This window comes from Salmo salar, chromosome ssa10 (genome assembly GCF_905237065.1).
Source record: "Salmo salar chromosome ssa10, Ssal_v3.1, whole genome shotgun sequence".
In the NCBI taxonomy this organism is placed as follows: domain Eukaryota; kingdom Metazoa; phylum Chordata; class Actinopteri; order Salmoniformes; family Salmonidae; genus Salmo; species Salmo salar.
The window spans coordinates 37,985,309-38,000,071 of record NC_059451.1 but is presented as its reverse complement, the minus strand read 5'-3'; the positions used below and the strand labels follow the sequence as shown (position 1 = coordinate 38,000,071).

At 44.2% G+C, this 14,763-nt stretch overlaps 1 protein-coding gene across 6 annotated transcripts in view; it reads right to left on the bottom strand.

Annotated features, from left to right (window-relative positions):
* LOC106560340 (CMP-N-acetylneuraminate-beta-1,4-galactoside alpha-2,3-sialyltransferase) overlaps positions 1-14,763 on the bottom strand; it is an 86,042-nt gene that overhangs the window by 28,361 nt on the left and 42,918 nt on the right. For all 6 annotated transcript variants that reach the window (XM_014123173.2, XM_014123174.2, XM_045687742.1 and 3 more), the window contains 3 exons: positions 10,846-10,909; positions 10,107-10,202; positions 9,661-9,847 (listed from right to left, as the gene is read on the bottom strand). In XM_014123173.2, the coding sequence (XP_013978648.2) occupies positions 9,661-9,847; positions 10,107-10,202; positions 10,846-10,909 (347 nt within the window). The remainder of the gene's footprint in view (positions 1-9,660; positions 9,848-10,106; positions 10,203-10,845; positions 10,910-14,763) is intronic.

Here is a 14,763-nt window from a genome sequence, read left to right as displayed (position 1 = left end):
TGCCCGCACCTGCCCGCCCATCCAGCATCACTACTCTGGACGGTTCTGACTTAGAATATGTGGACAACTACAAATACCTAGGTTTCTGGTTAGACTGTAAACTCTCCTTCCAGACTCACATTAAGCATCTCTAATCCAAAATTAAATCTGGAATCGGCTTCCTATTTCGCAACAAAGCATCCTTCACTCATGCTGCCTAACATACCCTCGTAAAACTGACCATCCTACCGATCCTCGACTTCGGCAATGTAATTTATAAAATAGCCTCCAACACTCTACTCAACAAATTGGATGCAGTCTATCACAGTGCCATCAGTTTTGTCACCAAAGCCCCATATATTACCCACCACTGCGACCTGTACGCTCTCGTTGGCTGGCCTTCGCTTCATACTCGTCGCCAAACCCACTGGCTCCAGGTCATCTACAAGTCTCTGCTAGGTAAAGCCCCACCTTATCTCAGCTCACTGGTCACCATAGCAGCACCCACTTGTAGCACACGCTCCAGCAGGTATATCTCACTGGTCACCCCCAAAGCCAATTTCTCCTTTGGCCGCCTTTCCTTCCAGTTCTCTGCTGCCAATGACTGGAACGAACTGCAAAAATCACTGAAGCTGGAGACTCTTACCTCCCTCACTAGCTTTAAGCACCAGCTGTCAGAGCAGCTCACAGATCACTTCACCTGTACATAGCCCATCTGTAAACAGCCCATCCAACTACCTCATCCCCACACTGTATTTCTTTTTTTATCTTGTTCCTTTGCACTCCAGTATCTCTACTTGCACATTCATCTTCTGCACATCTACCATTCCAGTGTTTAATTGCTATATTGTAATTACTTCGCCACCATGGCCTATTTATTGCCTTACCTCCCTTATCTTACCTCATTTGCACTCACTGTATATAGACTTATTTTTTCTGCTGTATTACTGACTGTATGTTTGTTTATTCCATGTGTAACTCTGTGTTGTTGTATGTGTCGAACTGCTGTGCTTTATCTTGGCCAGGTCGCAGTTGTAAATGAGAACTTGTTCTCAACTAGCCTACCTGGTTAAATAAAGGTGAAATAAAATAAAATTTGATCATGCCAATCTTTGAGTGGCTTCTGGGACCCCAGTTTTGATGCATTCTCACATATGTGTAATACAACTGTTAGCCCCAACCCGTTCAATGCCATTTTTGGGGTACTTTTCCTAGACCAGAATGCTACCACGCATCGCATTTGCCTCGCTGCTAGCTCGCCGCTAAGTCCTCTTTCACTGGAAGTCTGCAAAGCCGCCTTCCTTTATGCAGTGGGTTAAGGAGGTCATGTCATCTCTACCACTGGAGAAGGTTAGGTACACTGTGCTTGGGTCCCGACAAAAGTTAGACTTAACCTGGTCCCCATTAATACAATATGTGGAGAGCCTGTCTTTTACTTAGTGTAATTTGCATATTTTGGTAAGCAGTCATGTCTGTTTTAGTGGCCATTTGTGCTGATAATAATTTTTATTTAACTTTTTCCATTGTTTTTGTTTATTTGACTGTTTTTCAGTTTTTTCTGTCCTATTTAATTTACTTGAATAGTATATCTTTGTATGATGCCTTGGTTGGTGGGTGGGTGGATTGGTGGGTGATTTGGGGGGGGGGGGGGGGATTAGAGGGTGGATTGGAGGGAGGGTGGATTGGAGGGAGGGAGGGTGGATTGGAGGGAGGGAGGGTGGATTGGAGGGAGGGAGGGTGAATTGGAGGGAGGGAGGGTGGATTGGAGGGAGGAAGGGTGGATTGGAGGGAGGGAGGGAGGGAGGGTGGATTGGAGGGAAGGGTGGGTGGGAGGGAGGGAGGGATGGAAGGTGGGATGGATGGATGTTAGATTTAGGAGTTGAGGTTGTACTGTTTTTGTAATCATATTTGAAAATCTATAAATAAAGTAAAAAATAAATAAATAAAAGTGAAATGTATCTGAAGTCAGTTGTTAATGTAGTGAAGCAGTGGTGCTATTATTTATTTTTATTTAAAAAATGATCTTGTTTTTGGTGTGTTCTGATCATTTTTTGGTTTTATATTATGTTTATAATACTCTGTATTTGTCATGTTATGTCCTTTTTGTTGTTAATAAATTGTTCATAAAAATAAAATGAAGAAAGCATTACCCTGACGAGAGGTACCGAGAGGAGAGAGATAGGTCAGGGGCATTAAAAAGACCCTGCTGTATCAATATAACTCTGTCCATTAGGGTAATTAGCTAAGGCTTAAGGGGCATTCCTGATGGGCTGTGTAGGACCAGTTACTGGGATACCTGGCCTGGGACTGAGATGTGCTACCACACAACACAGTAGTCAGGTATGTTGGTCTTGCTGCAGTTAAAAACATCACAGCGCCGGTATGTCACTTTAAATCACAACATCCATGTTTGGTACCTTTCCATTCCTGCCATTATAAAGAGCCCATCCTCCCTCCACCAGCTGCCACTGGTGTAAGATGTTAGCGTAGCATCATCACTTTACTCCAGCTCTAGCTCTAAGCTTCTAACTGAAAGGCCAGCTGGTAATCCTGTGTAACGGGAACCATTTTGTTGTCTAACTGAGAAGGCAACCCAACACCTCCTCTCCTCTCAACCCGTACTCACTCAGAGAGACACGGCCAGTGGGATGGGGTACCCAGCAGACCTATCTGGGTTCAAACAGGGTTCATTTTCTTTGAAATACTTTCTATGCACTTGATTGAGCTTGCTCTGGCTGAAATGGAAACAATGGAATACTCCCAAAAGTGCAAACACTCCCTGACCATCTGGCACTCCAGGCCAGGCAAAATCAAACACTCCAAAGTATATAAAAGAAAACCAGTACTATTTGAACCCAGGTCTGTAACCCATCTGTACAGAGGAGGGGAGGGTGGATCAAATAGCTAGACACCTCATATGCATACAGTCACAGCAGTATTCAGTGAAACTGTACCAACCACACTGCTGTGGTAAATTCCCCCTTGGTTCAAAAGAATACTTTGCATATTAGCACAGGTTGTGTCCCAAATGACACCCTATTCCCTATATAGGGCTCTTGTCAAAAGTAGTGCACAATAAAGGAAATAGGGTGTCATGTGGGATGCGCGCATTGTAGTAAATGAGGCGCCCTTTGACCCTGGAGAACACTGAGGCTAGAGTTGTACCCTTCTATGAGTAGGCCATGAGAGTAATTGGTGCTCTTCATAGTACAATGCAACCACTCAGTCCCTGCCTCTGTCTACACTACTGTTATCTATGTACAATCAGGCTACTGCCAGCCAACACTCTCCCTCATTCAGAACCACTGACAATTGTGTGTGTGTGTGTCTACTAGTCTGGTAATTGCAGCCTAGCAGTAGTGTGAGTCGCAACTTGAGCTCCCTCCTTAAAGCTTATGAATGAGGATGGTCTCATAATGGATTTCTAAGGATTCACTGAATCTTTAATACAACATTGTTTGTCTATTTTGACTGTGTAGTGGTGGAAGCGCTACCGTCAAGCGTTACACATTTACTCCATATCCTCAGATTACTAAATCACACATTATACCAAAGACAGTACAGCATGAAGATAGGATGAAACTGTAGAAATCCCCAATAATGTTTGTAGGCGATGTCATGGTGACGTTGGCTAGCTAAGTTCACGCGCAGAACCAGATCATCGGGTCTAACGGTCGTCTCACGCCAAACTGCACATGTGCAGGCCGTCAAATCAAAGCCACTCTTGCGATATAAAGTTGTTTTGACGAAAATGAAACGTGTCAGTTTGCCACTTTCACAAGGTTGGAGTAATAACATGTTCAACTGCTTAAGACATTGACTTGAATCTAGTTTGTGCACTTAGATTTAGAGAAAATTAACTAACTAAAGAAGAATTTTTCACTTCTCTCAATGACCCCAAACCCCGGCCTGGTCTGCTTGGTTTGCTTCTCACGATGTTGCGCTTCAGGGTTTAGAAACTCTGTGATTATACTGTGTACATGATATACAGTGTTAAACTATTGTATACAGTAGTATCCAGGGCTATGTTACTTTGTCCTAATAAGATGAATTGAAAGACTTTACTACAGCTCCAGACATGACAAGCAAATCTATTGTTATTATATTATGTTACCTCATACAAGTACTTGGGAGTATGGCTAGACGGTACACTGTCCTTCTCTCAGCACATGTCAAAGCTGCAGGCTAAAGTTAAATCTAGACTTGGTTTCCTCTATCGTAATCGCTCCTCTTTCACCCCAGCTGCCAAACTAACCCTGATTCAGATGACCATCCTACCCATGATAGATTACGGAGATGTAATTTATAGATCGGCAGGCAAGGGTGCTCTCGAGTGGCTAGATGTTCTTTACCATTCGGTCAACAGATTTGCCACCAATGCTCCTTATAGGACACATCACTCTATACTCCTCTGTAACTGGTCATCTCTGTATACCTGACACAAGACAGACTGGTTGATGCTTATTTATAAAACTCTCTTAGGCCTCACTCTCCCCAATCTGAGATACCGACTGCAGCCCTCATCCTCCACATACAACACTCGTTCTGACAGTCACATTCTGTTAAAGGTCCCCAAAGCACACACATCCCTGGGTCGCTCCTCTTTTCAGTTCGCTGCAGCTAGCGGCTGAAACGAGCTGCAAAAAACACTCAAACTGGACAGTTTTATCTCCATCTCTTCATACAAAGACTCAATCTTGGACACTCTTACTGGCAGTTGTGGCTGCTTCACGTGATGTATTGTTGTCTCTACCTTTTTGCCCTTTGTTTTGTCTGTGCCTAACAATGTCTGTACCATGTTTGTGCTACTACCATGTTGTGCTGCTGCCATGTTGTGTTGCTACTGGGCTGTTGTTATGTTGTGTTCTACCATACTGTGTGGTCATGTTTTGTTGCAATGCTGTGTTGTTGTCCTAGATCTCTCTTTATGAAGTGTTGTGGTGTCTCTCTTGTCGTCATGTGTGTTTTGTCCTACATTTTTAATCCCAGCCCCCGTCCCAGCAGGAGGCCTTTTGCCTTTTGGAAGGACGTCATTGTAAATAAGAATTTGTTCTTAAGTGACTTATCTAGTTAAATAAAGGTGAAATCAAAATTAATAAAAAAGAAAGGCTTTATGTGCGCATACATAAGTGAAGTTTTCTTGAGACAGAAGGCCATTTAAAGTGTCAATAAAGAAAGAGTAGAGGAATAGCAGTATGACGGTCGTGAATAGCTGACTCCAGAGTGTCTGTCTGTCTGCCCCCTCCCACCCACCCACCTGGCTGTCACTTGCTGAAAAGTGATCCAGACATGGACTCAGAGCACAGGACCACCCCAGTGATCGTCTTATTCGTCTGTCTGTCTGTCTGTCTGTCTGTCTGTCTGTCTGTCTGTCTGTCTGTCTGTCTGTCTGTCTGTCTGTCTGTCTGTCTGTCTGTCTGTCTGTCTGTCTGTCTGTCTGTCTGTCTGTCTGTCTGTGTCTGTCTGTCTGTCTGTCTGTCTGTCTGTCTGTCTGTACTGGGCAGGCCAGGTGAGCCCAGGTCTCCTCTCACAGAGCTACTGTTGCTCTCTGATGTGCATCAGACCCCTGAATCCCATAGTCTGCCAGCCCACAGCCCTCTGAACCCTATACTCTCGGAGCCCCCTCCTGTTCAAAGTGATCAAAGCAGGGACAGGAGGGAGTCTGTCTATGGAGACCCTATACACAAGGGGTAAAAGCGTACTTCATTCCCCTTTATGTTTATTTTATTTATGCCTACTTTCAAATACAATACTATACCATTTGAATCTGACCCTTCCTTCTCTAAAGAATGGAGAATGAAGAGAGGAAGGTAGGGAGAATCAGGTTTGCTGAGTTTAACAACATGTTCTATGTGCTCTATTCCCATTCAACCATGAAGGAATGACCAGTGACTGTAACCAGAGCTAGACATTTTTCTTCTCAGAGACCAAAACCATATCAGTCCCAGCCCTCTACAAAGTAACCTTAAAACCATGTCAGAGCCCAACCTTAGAATGCTCCTCTGACCTTCACTGGTCTGTAGTAAAGATCTAAATTAGAGGGAACCTATGGATTAAAATGTATGGTTATTATCACATTCATATTCATTTACAAGCAGGGTTTAAAGAGAGAGAGAAATTCCACAATAACAATATCAACTCATAGGTCATCTGTCCTCCCATTGTCCTCCTAGTCATTGTACTCTTCCATCAGTCTGTCCTCCCATCAGGCATTCTGAAAGCATAGCTTTCTCCAACAGTCTAATGAAGCTTGCTTGGGGCAAGCTGCTCATGTGTGGTAGGCTTGCAAAAACTTGAATGAATGACAGTAGGGCAGACTATCCTGTGGAGATTTCTGAAAGTATTCAGACCCCTTGACTTTTTCCACATTTTGATACGTTACAGCCTTATTCTAAAATGGATTAAACTGTTTTTTCCCCTCATCAATCTATTCACAACACACCATAATGACAAAGCAAAAACAGGTTATTTGAAATTCTTGCTAACGTATATATAAAAAAGGAAATAGCACATTTACATAATTATTCAGACCCTTTACTCAGTGCTTTGTTGAAGCACCTTTGGCAGCGATTACAGCCTAGAGTTTTCTTGGGTATGACGCTACAAACCTGGCACACTTGTATTTGGGGAGGTTTCTGGCTGGGCTACTCAACGACATTCTGAGACTTGTCCCGAAGCCACTCCTGCGTTGTCTTGGCTGTGTGCTTAGGGTTGTTGTCTTGTTGGAAGGTGAACCTTCACCCCGGTCTGAGGTCCTGAGCACTCTAGAGCAGGTTTTCATCAAGGATCTCTCTGTACTTTGCTCCCTTCATCTTTCCCTAGATCCTGACTAGTCTCCCAGTCCCTGCCGCTGAAAAACATCCCCACAACATGATATTGCCACCACCATGCTTCACCGTAGGGATGGTGCCAGGTTTCCTCCAGGTGTGAGGCTTGTCATTCTGGCCAAAGAGTTCAATCTTGGTTTCATTAGACCAGATAATCTTGTTTCTCATGGTCTGAGAGTCCTTTAGGTGCCTTTTGGCAAACTCCAAGCAGGCTGTTGTGCCTTTTAGTGAGGAGTGGCTTTTGTCTGGCCACTCTACCATAATGGCCTGATTGTTAGAGTGCTGCAGAGATGGTTGTCCTTCTGGAAGATTCTCCCATCTCCACAGAGGAACTCTGGAGTTCAGTCAGAGGGACCATCGGGTTCTTGGTCACCTCCCTGACCAAGGCCCTTCTCCCCCGATAGCTCAGTTTGGCCCGGCAGCCAGCTCTAGGAAGAGTCTTAGGTGTTCCAAACTTCTTCCATTTAAGAATGATGGAGGCCACTGTGTTCGTGGGGACATTCAATGCTGCAGAAATGTTTTGGTACCTTTCCCCAGATCTGTGCCTTGACATAATCCTGTCTCGGAGCTCTATGGACAATTCTTTCGACCTCATGGCTTGGTTTTTGCTCTGACATGCACTGTCAACTGTGGGACCTAATATACACTGGTGTGTGCCTTTCCAAATCATGTCCAATCAATTTAATTTACCACAGGTTGGCACCAATCAAGTTGTAGAAACATTTCAATGGAAACAGGATGCACCTGAGCTCAATTTCGAGTCTCATAGCCAAGGGTCTGAATACTTATATAAATAAGGTATTTCTGTTTTCTATTTTTAATAAAATTGCAATCATTTCAAAAAACCTGTTTTCACTTTGTCATTATGGGGTATTGTGTGTAGATTGGTGAGGAAAAACATTTTTTTTAATACATTTTAGAATAAGGCTGTAATGTAACAAAATGTGGATAAAGTCAAGGGGTCGGAATACTTCCCAAATGCACTGTACTTCCCACACAAGTATCTCTCTCTTTTTCTCCCCCTCTCTCTCCTTCTCTCTACCCCCCCTCTCTTTCTCTCTCTTAACAGCAAGTGGGAACCGTAATGCATGTAGACTTGAGGAGACCAGAGGTAAAAGCTCTGTTTTCTTAGCGAGCACAGCTCAAGGGTATTCAGGTATATTAGCTAGCTAGGGGATTAAGCTTCTTTCAGTGGCCATGTTCCCGAAGAAAGCCTCTCCTAATCCTGATAAACATCCCCTCAAAGCTGTCATAACCTGAGTATACTGAGCAGCCCTATCCAATACTAAATTACTGTGTGTGAAAACAAAAATCAATTCTCTAGAGCTAATTTTAAACTGGTCACGTATGTCAACAAAATCCCCAAAATCTAATCAACTTTTATTTGTCATTTATCAAATACAACTGGTGTAGACTTTACCGTGAAATACTTGCTTACAAGTCCTTTCCAACGATGCAGAGTTTAGAAATAATAATAAAATAAGTAACACAAGGAATGATATAAAATACACAAGATTGGTGCTATATATAGGGAGTACTAGATCAATGTGCAGAGGTACGAGGTATTTGAGGGAGATACTGTATGTACATGAAAGCAGGGTAAAGTGACTAGGCATCAGGATAGATAATTATACAACAACAAAACAACTATAATAATGTTTCTAATTTCACACTTTTAGCAGAGCTGGGGGAGTAGAGTTACAGTGCAAACAGTGTCCTTGAAGTAAACTTACTGCTGTAACGGCAGCAGCCTCTGCTTTTCACCATAAGATACTGGGCTGTAAAAATGGAGCCCAGATGTACGCAACAAAGCACCTTCGTTACTATTGTCAGATAAGAGACAGAGAAAGAGAGAGAGACTCTCCTTAAAGAGATAAGGAGTCATTCACTCTTAGAGACTTGCCAATTAACTACATCATTAAATGTCTGTCCCTCACCTGAGAGAGGAACTCTACACTACCTGTAGCACAAAAGAAAGGGACTGCCCTTCTAACCCCAAATTACACTATCATAGAGAAAGAGGAGACAGAGATGTCTTTTTGTTGAGGCCACTATAGTAAAGAAAGGACTGTGTAACTAAAGTAATGTACTTACTGTGGTCCATAGAATCATGTTTAGGAGGAAATCCTCAATGGTCTTAAGTTATAAGCTAAGCCAGAATAAAAAGACATCCACTCTGTTAGTCTAGAGTACTGGCTCACACTATGGCCAATTGGTGATTGTCTCACAGGCTGACAACACGCAGCACGCTGGCACTTTTCCTCAGAAGTGTCCATTTCTCCACAGAGCATACATATTCCTCATACAATTCAGTATGGTATAATGATACAAGTGGTATAATGACACATTCATTCTCCAGTCACAACAAGTTCTGAGTTCCAAAGTGAGAATATAAGCCTATTATTATCTAGTATTATCCAATTGAATTAAACAGTGTGGGTAAAGATGGGTAAATGTCTTCCACTTATCGTCACACAGGGTCTGATCTGATGCCATGTTTTTCTCTCTGCCATTTCTTAACCCTGATATTTCCTGGGCACAGTGCGACTCCATAGTTTACACAGGACAAACAGGTGCATATGGCTTGGTAAAGTTAGCCCAGGGATTCTCTCTGAAGTCTACAGTAACTTCCCACTGCCCTCTACTGGTTAGCCTGGTTAACCAAACATTGACAGAGTTCTCCAGGGATGTTCCCATCCGGTGGCTGTAATGTCTTCTCTATACATTAGAACTCAATTAGAACGTTATTTAACATCATATGAACGTTGCCTGTTTGCTGGGTTAATACTTACAAGCCTGGCTTGGCTTGGTTCGGCTCAACTTAGTAGTGTGAAAAAGGGTTAATTTTCCTTACCAGTCTCTCCTTAAAGATTATGGACCGCAGCCATTTGAAGTCGAGAGCTTTGAAGGCAGAGAGGACGAAGAGGGAGCCCTGTTCGTAGCGTTCAGTCTTCTGGATGGCTCCCTCTGGGTACGTGATACGCATGGTGGTCTTGGAGCCCACATCCTTTTCATAGCCAGACACTGGAGCCTCGTTCAACCTGCAACACACACAGGTGGACTGGGATTAGGAATCGATAAACACAGGGTTCTCACAATCACAGAATCTGAGCTCTTTCTCAATTTGTCTTTCCTCAATTCCTCGCATCCTCTCTCTTTGCCTCCTTCTCAAAACATATCGGAGGGAAGGAACTTTGGATGTTCTCTTCTAGAGCTTTTGAGAAGGAGGTGAGGAGAGAGGATGGAAGGAATCTAGGAAAGATTATTTAATAATCCTAGTGTTAATGTCCCTTAACTGACCTTGCAATCACATCGTACTCGTCAATCTTCACACCCATAGACTTGTTGGCCAGAATACCACCATTTCCCATGATGATGCACTTCTTACAACTCTGACTAGAAGAGCAGGAAAAAAACAGCAGAAACACAAGTTCTATGAGGTTTGTGAAGTGAGAACATGTCAAGTACTGCATAGTGATTCATTTGATTCTGATATGATATGTAGTTGAGCTATCCCTATTGGGCCTTACATTTTAGAGAATGTGACCTATGTTTAGTCTGAGTTCTACATTCCATGTGGAAAAATAAACACATTCTCAATATCCTTAGTTGATGAAATCAGGTCTGCAGATTCTAGTGGATGTGGAAAGAACCAAGACCTAAAAAGACAGAATGCTGGCCAGAAGTGAAATTATAAAACTACCAAAACGGCTGCCTGCTGCCTGTGTGATTATAACTCATTAATCTTTATGTTGGAAGTACAATTACTCAGCAAAGTATCCTGGATTGAAAAAACATATTTCTAGCCTGGTCCCGGATCTGTTTGTGCTTTCTAGCCAACTCATATCCAATGGTTGTTTAAGGCATGCCAATGACCATAGGAGTTGGCAAGACAGCACAAACAGATCTGGGACCAGACAATAGCTTTTCTGAGACAGCTCCAGAGTTTTCTGAATGTCCTGGCATAACCCCTTTTAAACTCCCCTAGTCATCCCTGTTGTTGTAATAGACCTGTTATGGTGCTTGAGGTGTGACATACCTGTCCAGCTCATCTCCCAGACCATAGCTCTTTGTTGCTGTCAGAATATTATCTATGATCTTTTCTGAGGAGAGAAAAGGAGAAAAACACAGCATCTGAGTAGAAGATGAAAGTCCTGTAAAAAAGAGGCTCTCGACACATAAATTCCACCCTGCATCATCACCTCAGCAGAGAGACCAAGGTAGTGTTGTAAACCTGGTGGACTTTGTCACTTTGATAAATGAACCAGGGAATGAAGCCAGAGGAGAGGCTGGGTGGGCTGACAGAGGGGAGGAGAGGTGAACAGAACAGAACACTTCTTCATGTTATACAACCATCAGAGATATCTGGGTGGCCAAGCAGGCAGTCCAGGACAGAGAGGTAAGAGCAGGGCCTCATACAGAGCATGCTCCAACCTCCTGGGTCGGAGCAGAGAAGCGCTGAGTCCCAAATGGCACCCTATTCCCTATACAGCGCAGTACTTTTGTCCAGAGCCCTATGGGTCAAAAGTAATGCACTATATAGGGAAAAGGGTGCAATTTAGGACACAAAAATTCTGTATACAGCTTAAGACACTGAGAGGAAAAACGATAGGGCACGAAGAAATACCCGGTTAGAGGAACGGCATTTTTAAACAAGCACATTCTCCAGGCTGATGCGGGCAACAATCCTTGGACCTCAGGGAATGAGGTTACATCACGACACCTCTGGAATCTTAGATGCGCTGATTCTTTCAACACAACACTCTATAACTGGCTATTTATCTAGCCTGTTATTCTAGGAAGAAAAAAAAAGTGTAGAGTAAAGAATAACTTCAATCTGGATGTTTTCTATGCAATTGATGAGGGTAAATACACGTGCCCTATAATTCAGGGGATCAGGATTAAACTAATTGGGAAAACAGATGTAAGCTCTGAAACACTGGACCATTTATCACAAGACGAAAGTCCACACGATTTGACTGTATAGCCTAGCAGTTGCGTGCTATTCATGATTATTGACATTCAACTAAATTGCCAGGGCATTAAATTGCCATTAGATACTGTTTCTCAGATACAATGGAGATCATAAGATGGAATCGTACTCCCACATGACCCAAGGATGACATTTTAGTCTGAAATAATGGAATAATGGAATTTATAGAATAACAGAGTTATGGAATCAGACCTTTTCATTTGTCATGAGTCATTTTTTAACTTTTATGGATTCAGTCCATAAAAACGGAGTCCCTATTTGACACATGATTTAAACGAATAACACATTTCCGTGACACAATCTACTATAGAATAATTAAGGGTCGCTCAGAAGCAGTCAACAGCATTGATGTGAAGACAGTTACATCTTCGTCCAAAATTTATTGGATATCTGTAGTGTGACTAACACTGGAGAGATAGGGCTGTGTCTCAAATCGCAACCTTTTCCCTATATAGTGCACTGCTTTTGAGTAGTGCACTATATAGGGAATAGGGTGCCATTTGGGAAGCAGTTGAAATGTTGACTACTGCGGTGATATCCGAGATTCAAACAGACTAGATCAATCAGGCTGGATGGGAATCAGTTGAAAAGATTGTCTCTCCTTCCAGCCAAACCTCACAGCTGATATCAGATGAGAGGGCTAAGCTACCATAGCACCATCTGGAAGGGAGGGGGACCTAGGCTAGGCACATCCCTGAACAAAACAAATCTCTGACAATGAAGGACTCCAACCAGATCTACCAACCGATCAACATCAAAAGAAGGGCTTACGTATGACCTTAATAAACTATGTTCAGGCAAAAATGGAGACCACCTATTTAACTAGGTAAGTCAGTTAAGAACAAATTCTTATTTACAATGACGGCCTACCCCGGACGACGATGGGGCAATTGTGTGCCGCCCTATGGGACTCCCAATCATGGCCGGTTGTGATACAGCTTGGAATCGAACTAGGGTCTGTAGTGACGCCTTTCACACTGAGATGCAGTGCCTTAGACCGCTGCGCCACTCGGGAACCCTACTACTGAGCCTCAGAACAGAAAACGCCCAGGATGTGTTAGTTGGATGGGAGAAGAGAGTCTGTGTTGGTTGGGCTTCCTGGTTCACATCAGGCCACAAATACCTCACTGATTATTGCTGATTAACACATTTAAATGACAATAACCAGTTAATAACCAGTATAAATAAAGGTTAAATGAAATAAAACTGATTAGCTGATGCTGTGTTGAAGACAAGGCTACATACTGTAGCTACTCATTCCACCATTAACATGTGTTTGGGTGGGATACTTGTGGTGAGAGGATCAAAAGCCTGGGACTGGGTGTGGTAATCAGGGCCTGTGACTGGTAGGCAGAAGGATGTGACGGTCAGACAGTGGTGCTGTGTTGGTGCTTCTCAATGTTACTGCCAAAGGGCAGGACATTGATGGACACAGTTCTCAGAGTCACAGATTTCTATGAGAATGCTAGCTAGCTAACACCCTTCCTCTGATACCGAGAACCATGAACATCAAGACATGATCTTAACATGTTCTGCACACGCAACATTATGAGCTAGACTACACAGCCATCTCCTGATACCTTTCCAGAGATATTTAGAGCACTGACACGCTCGTTATCATCACTACATTTAGCCAGATTTATATTAAAACAGATTCCATTATATTAATATTGAACCCAAAATATTTATGTAAAACTTCGATGAGATTAAACGCTTTAATTAAATGGGTGATCTCATTGTTTTAGAACGGATAAGCGAGGGGCAGGAAGATGGGGCAGGTTGATGCTTTGCTGTGATAGCCTGATCCCTGCATAGCAGCCTGATCCCTGCATAGAAGCCAGATTCCTACATAGCAGCCAGATCCCTGCATAGCAGCCTGATCCCTGCATAGAGGCCTGGTCCCTGCATAGCAGCCTGATCCCTGCACAGAGGCCTGATCCCTGCATAGAGGCCTGATCCCTGCATAGAGGCCTGGTCCCTGCATAGCAGCCTGATCCCTGCATAGAGGCCTGATCCCTGCATAGAGGCCTGATCCCTGCATAGCAGCCTGATCCCTGCATAGAGGCCTGATCCCTGCATAGCAGCCTGATCCCTGCATAGCAGCCTGATCCCTGCATAGAGGCCTGATCCCTGCATAGCAGCCTGATCCCTGCACAGAGGCCTGATCCCTGCATAGCAGCCTGATCCCTGCATAGAGGCCTGATCCCTGCATAGCAGCCTGATCCCTGCATAGAGGCCTGATCCCTGCATAGCAGCCTGATCCCTGCATAGCGGCCTGATCCCTGCATAGAGGCCTGATCCCAGCATAGCGGCCTGATCCCTGCATAGCAGCCTGATCCCTGCATAGAAGCCAGATTCCTACATAGCAGCCAGATCCCTGCATAGCAGCCTGATCCCTGCATAGAGGCCTGGTCCCTGCATAGCAGCCTGATCCCTGCACAGAGGCCTGATCCCTGCATAGAGGCCTGATCCCTGCATAGAGGCCTGGTCCCTGCATAGCAGCCTGATCCCTGCATAGAGGCCTGATCCCTGCATAGAGGCCTGATCCCTGCATAGCAGCCTGATCCCCATAGAGGCCTGATCCCTGCATAGCAGCCTGATCCCTGCATAGCAGCCTGATCCCTGCATAGAGGCCTGATCCCTGCATAGCAGCCTGATCCCTGCACAGAGGCCTGATCCCTGCATAGCAGCCTGATCCCTGCATAGAGGCCTGATCCCTGCATAGCAGCCTGATCCCTGCACAGAGGCCTGATCCCTGCATAGCAGCCTGATCCCTGCATAGCGGCCTGATCCCTGCATAGAGGCCTGATCCCACATACGGCCTGATCCCTGCATAGAGGCCTGATCCCTGCATAGCAGCCTGATCCCTGCATAGCAGCCTGATCCCTGCATAGCAGCCTGATCCCTGCATAGCAGCCTGATCCCTCCATAGAGGCCTGATCCCTGCATAGCAGCCTGATCCCT